This window comes from Apus apus, chromosome 2, assembly GCF_020740795.1.
Source record: "Apus apus isolate bApuApu2 chromosome 2, bApuApu2.pri.cur, whole genome shotgun sequence".
Taxonomy (NCBI): domain Eukaryota; kingdom Metazoa; phylum Chordata; class Aves; order Apodiformes; family Apodidae; genus Apus; species Apus apus.
The window spans coordinates 10313193-10319192 of record NC_067283.1 but is presented as its reverse complement, the minus strand read 5'-3'; the positions used below and the strand labels follow the sequence as shown (position 1 = coordinate 10319192).

The 6000-nt window shown below is 42.1% G+C and overlaps 1 protein-coding gene across 1 annotated transcript in view; it reads left to right on the top strand.

Annotated features, from left to right (window-relative positions):
- The first annotated feature begins 2234 nt into the window (after nt 1-2234).
- The window catches only part of NCAPG2 (non-SMC condensin II complex subunit G2), a 42243-nt gene continuing 38477 nt past the window's right edge, over nt 2235-6000 (top strand). Inside the window, exons 1-2 of the mRNA XM_051610565.1 lie at nt 2235-2301; nt 2948-3042. Coding sequence (XP_051466525.1) covers nt 2968-3042 — 75 coding nt within the window. The 5' untranslated portion in view covers nt 2235-2301; nt 2948-2967. The remainder of the gene's footprint in view (nt 2302-2947; nt 3043-6000) is intronic.

Sequence of the window (6000 nt, the reverse complement as noted above, 5' to 3'; positions counted from 1 at the left end):
ATCGACCAGCATCCCCAGGTCTTTGTCCTCAAGGCTGTTCTTAATCCATTCTCAATCCATCCTCCTACACTGCCAACAGTACTTTGTCTGGCATGTATTTATTTTAAAATCCACTTGTTTCAGAAGTTTCACATGCATTCCATTGATGATTCAGGAATTGGAACAGTTTTTATTTTTGTTACTGATAACACTAATTATCATAACATTAGTTTTCTGTTATGTACATTTTTAAGCAATACACAACAGCATTAATTATATGGGATAAGCATACAAAACTATTTTTCATCCTATAGTCTTCAAGCCATAAAAAAACCAGGTAAGTTGTTTACTCAAGAAGTTAAAAAAATAAACCAGGTAAAGCCTGTAAATCAAATATAGATGGCAGAAAATGCTGTAGTCTTAGTTGTGAATATAAATTAATAATGTGAGATGTAGAATGATTAAATAAGATACTGTGTTAAAAATGAAAATATTAAAAGACTTAAATGCTGCTTTTAAAATAGTGAACTTTTGCATATAAAATAAAACCTGAATTACATGTTTTTAAAAATTACACTCCAGAAAATCTAATGTGAGAATTTCTACAGAAATTATTGTTGATGTTCTGATTGTTTGCACAGTAAAGCAGCATCTCCACCTGTAGTAAAGGACTGCTGCAACCACAGACTGAAAGTAAATTATTTCAGTCAAGCATCCACCCTTTTCTGAACAGCCACCAACTCAGAAATGCTGAGAAATACTATGCTACTGCAAATGTAAAATTCAAAGAAATAAATTAAGCCCTTAACAAGAGATAGTGACTGGTTTTGGTTTGTAGAGGAGCTCAGACAAGTGGAACAGAGAATGTTACAGAATTTGAAAGCTGATTATTCAAGGAATTGAGTCCAACTATTTCCGAGCACTCCAAATTATATTTGAGAAGAAACAGAAAGCAGCATTTCCAGATATATTAAAAAACTCCTTAGTTATCACAGTGTAAATATCATCTGGCCTACCTAGTCTCCTAGGAGTTCTGGTGAGTAGCCTGTTTGGCTCTTCATCCTTTTGGATGAAGACTGCATAATGCAGGTACCGTTCAGCATGGCTGAGATTAACTGCTCAGCCATCAACACTAGCAACAAAACCATTCTTAGAGAAAAAAAGTCACCAGTGTAATCAAATGGATGATGCAGGCTTTGTGAGCTAGCAGAGTGTTTTTGTAAGAACAGCATGTTCCTGTTAGCAAAGACCCACAGAAGGCATGCTGTTTCTTAAGCCTATACATGAGTTTAACTAAACACCTCTTACCCTGTTTGAAGGCCTTGAGACTTAACAGAGAGCTACAGGAAGGCACCATTGAGCTGGGATGTAGATTTACTCTCTCAGCCACGCCTGAATAATGGATCAGATGCTCCTCCTTTATTATATGATGGAATCAATTACGAGAATCATTCCAGTGTAGCCAAGTTTGACACCTTTAAGAAGAGCAGCCTGCACCGAGCTCCTTCCTAAGGCCTGGGCCGCCGCGGTCCAGCCGCGCCCCGTCCCGGGCCTGTCCTCTCGGGGGAGACCGGCTGCCCAGCGCCGCTCCTCGGCCCCACCTGCTCGGGTCTTACTCGGAACAAGCAGCAGCCTGTTCTCCGGCTCCCTCCTCCACAGAAGGCGGCCTGGGGCGGGTGGGGACAGCGCTGGCCTCGGCTGGCGGAGGCAGGGAAGCACCAGCGGCCACCCGGCCGTGCAGCCGCCCGCAAACAACTCGCCCCTTCCCTCCCGGACGAGCTCCCCGCGCAGGCAAAGCGCGGGACCGGCAGGAACGGCGGGTTCGGGGCGCGGCGCTGGCCCGGGGGGGGGGGGCGGCCCCGCTCCCGCCGGGGGGGGGGGGGGGGGGGGAGGCAGGGGCCTGGCTCTCGCGAGACGGGAGCGCGGCGGCGCGCGCCCGCGCTCAACGGCCGCCGCGGGAGAATTCGAAAGCGCCGGGAGGGCGCGCGGCGGCCGGGCCGGGCCGGGCCGGGCGGGGCGGGACGGGACGGGACCGGGAGCGGGCCGGGCTGGGCCGGGCCTCAGCGCTGCGTGACCGAGTGCGTGCGTGCGGAGAGCGGGAGCCGCGGGAAGGGCCGCTGGGCGCGCTGCCCCGCCTCTGAGCGGCAGCCGGGGCTCGTTCCGGCGGGGCTGCCGGGGGGGCAGGGCGGGGGAAAGGCGCCGGCCCTGCTGGGTCTCAGTCCCGGCCGTCGCCGGTTTGGTTTCCCTCCTGTGCAGGCAGCTCCGCGTGGCTGGGAACGTAACCCGTAGATGCAGGAAGATTTCTCGCCGAGGCAGCGCCAGGTGAGCGGCCCGTCCGTCATCCCGCTGCCTCTTGGCTCCGTGGGGGCCTGTGGGGCCGTGCCGGGGACCCCCGGGCCGGTCCGGAGCGGTGCCCTGTGTCGGCCTCTCTCCCTCCCTGGTGTGTCTCCAGGCAGCGGGAGGCTGTGCAGGGCAGCCTCCCAGCTGGTAGGGGTGGGAAAAGTAGGCACCTGGGATGGAAGGAATGCTTAGGTGCATAAATTAAGCTCTTGATGTCAAAAAGTGGCCTTTCCCGTTTCCCATGGGCTTCGCTTGACAAGGGAGAAAAGGAAATAATGTTTTTCTGCCCATCAGCACTTTTCATACAAGCAAATGCTATTGTTGGGAAGGATGGGTAGCTAAGTACGGGGTGTCTGCTTGATACGCTGCTCTTTTTAAAAATAAAAGTGCCCATTAAAAAGTCCTGTTTTAAGACTTATTTAATAAAAAAATACTAAAAAGAATGCAGGTGATAGTATTAATCTAAATGCTGATTCAGATAACTGCAAAGTATTTTGGAGGGGGAAATGTCTTTTATTTATAACTGTGTAAAGGAACAACTTAAGTGCGTATATTCTTCATTTGAGACCAAAACTTGTCATCTTTTGAGCTACTGTACTTTCTCTAACATTTTGCGTTGTTTATACAGCAAGCAAAAACAAGACCACAATGAAACGTGAAGCATTTTTACAAGTTGTGTCCAAAGAGTCAATTGATGACTTCTTGCATTACACACAGAAACCTGTAAGTAAGCCACGATACACGTGCACTACTAATGAAGTTTTTTCTGTTATTAGTGCAGAAATTTTGTGACATAGGCACAGAAACTATTTCTTTGGTACCTGTAAGATATGCTAATAGAATTACTGTAGAAAATAAATTCAAATGGCACTCGATGGAACATAGCTGAAAAAGTTACAGAATCTGGATTTTTGATATTTAGAAACCAACTAATTTTTTATTTGTGGGAAACAGTGCCAATGCAGTTTACATTTAAAAAAAAAAACGTTCTGAGTATTGTGATGACAAAAAAGTACTTGGTTTGGTGTTGATCAAGTATTGCTTTTTAAAATTTCTACCTACGAAAGAGTTTATTGCTGTGTAATAAATATGACCTAATATACAAACATAGCAGAGGCACGTTTCACTAATATTTGTCATTCATTTGGTAGTTTAGGCTGTCCACCTATTCCATAGTCTGTGTGTAATTGTACTTGATAGTTATTTTTGTCACTGAGTGTTTTAGATGTGATACGGTGCTGTCCCTAAATGCAGTATGGAGACAAGCTGGAGGAACATCAGAACAAATATACTGAATTCTGCTAAATAAAAGTTCCTGCTCACATTGTGTGTATGGTATTGCATAATAATCAGAAATCATAATTTGCATTGTGGGGTTTGCCACTAAGCTTCAGTTTGTCTGGTCTTAAGATGTACACAATTGGCTTCAAACCAGAACACTCCTAAACATCTTCTAATAAGTGGTATTGTGAGGTTAGTTTCTTGAGCTTTCTAATCAGTATTTTCCTAATGTTACCTGTATCAGGTTAAACTAAGTAGATAAGTTGGCCTCTATGTCCACAGAGGCACGAACTAATTTACTAATATAGTGGATGTATTAGACCTATGATTTCTATAACAGGGATCGTATTCTATGTAATAAGCTTAGAAATGTTTGTCTCCCAAACATCACTGAATCTCTTTATAAAAAAAAATTGCTAATTTTTTTCATCTGCACTCCTGAATGTGTGATTATAGATGGTAACTACTACATAATCCCTTTGCTTCCTATTTTCCCCCAAATCTAAACAATTTAACAAGAAACTATTCTATTTAGAATGAAACACAGTACACGTTTAGAATGAAACACAGTACACGTGTTTAGAATGAAACACAGAAATGTTTAGAATGAAACACGGAAGTTAATTTGGTCGTGTTGTTTCTGCTGTCTTCATCCAGTAATCTCTCTTAACATCTTGGTCTATTAAAAATTGTTTTTTGTTCTTGATTTTTCATCACCAATTCACAAGAGTTGTCTTGCAACAGTTTCTATTTATTGTAAATATCTCTGGAAACTGTATCACCAGATATAGTGGGTATATTGATTAAAACCATCTTTATACCTTCAGAGCATAAGGGAACATGAATATACTTTTTTATAATACTTTTTGATTGTCTAAGAGACCTGAGTTATTTTATTCATTTCCTTTTGAAAGCTTCAGTGATGAAGGGTGTTTGACCATGTCTTAGGATGAGGATTCTTATGTTAGGATCTCCCTTGAATAATTCTTGACTGCTTTTCTGGAGGAGGATGTGGTAGTGTGTTTTGTCCTTTAGAAGTGGATGTAGAAATGTAGAAAGAAGAGGGAAGTGTTAGGGCCCTATTGCTTTCCTTATTTTTGATATTATATTTATGCCCTGCTTTTCATACCTATTTTGTACTCTAGTCTCAGATTTTGCCTTTTTAAAGTTTTTTTAAGGTTCTGTTCTTAGCATCACTACTTCTTTCAATGTTCCTCATTTCTACACCCCTCTCCTTTATTTTTCCTTTTCTCTCCTCTCAATATTTTGTTTCATTCACATTTTCTAACATTTTAGGGGTTTGCTAATTTTCCTTCAATGATTGCCTTAGCTTTTTGACTTGCTTTGTAATCTCTTTAAAATATTACCATATTGTGGTGCTGTTCATTGAAGTCTTTATCAGGTACTCTTTAATTTTTCCTCTAAATCCTGTTCCAGTTCAAGGAAGTGCATTGTATCTTAGACAGGAAAATAGGAATCACAGATATGGCTATCATTCAGTTACATCCTTTTCACTCATAGGTTTTGGAATAATTCTATCTCATATCATCCCAAAGAAAGATCAGAGAACACCCATCTTATTAGAATTTAGTTATTTTATTGTTCAAAGTAGCACCATCTTAGTATCCTGTTTTTTTTGTTTGTTTCAAGTAGAGGGATGCAGAACTCACCACGTGGCCTTTGGTTTGTTGGGTTTTTTTCCAGCTGTAGAATAGGATAGAAACTCTGGTATAAATGTATAACAGTATCTACCTTCACATACCCTTCTGGGAACCTTCTAATACTGCTGCTTCTTTCATTATTTTCTATTTCTTTCTCCTTCAACTTTTTGGTTCCTGATTTTTAGTATATCTGCAAACTCAAAATATTACATTTCAAGATAATGGTCGTTCTTCCTCTTTCCTTCAAAATATTTGTGATCCAATAAACCTTCAGTATTGCAAATTACATCTCAAAAAACTTTCTGTACTTCCTCTTGGCTGTGTCTGCTTTTTCTTCTCATCTTTTGCTCTGCATATTCAATTTCCTAGCAGGTTGTCTACACTTCTTTGATGCTAACAGGCTGTTTCTGTCTCTAAGGTAAATTCTTCTTGCAAGGTTCTTCTGAGTAGCTAGTCCACATCAGTCTCTCAGTGAAGTCTCTTACAGGGACTAATAATGAGCTTCCCACTCAGTTGAGTTTAAGAGGGAAGTGTGGGGTTAATGTGCTCACAAGTGAGGTTTAATGAGGAGGGTGGTGTTTAAAATAGTGCAGTATAAAGAGCACAGTTCTATGCAGGTTGTACTCCAACATCTGTAGTTCTGTCCCTATGGCTGTACTGACTGTTACACTTTTAGTTCTTGCATAAGGATTTTCTTTCAACTGCCATCAACAATCTGTATTTCAGATTAAAAAGATAT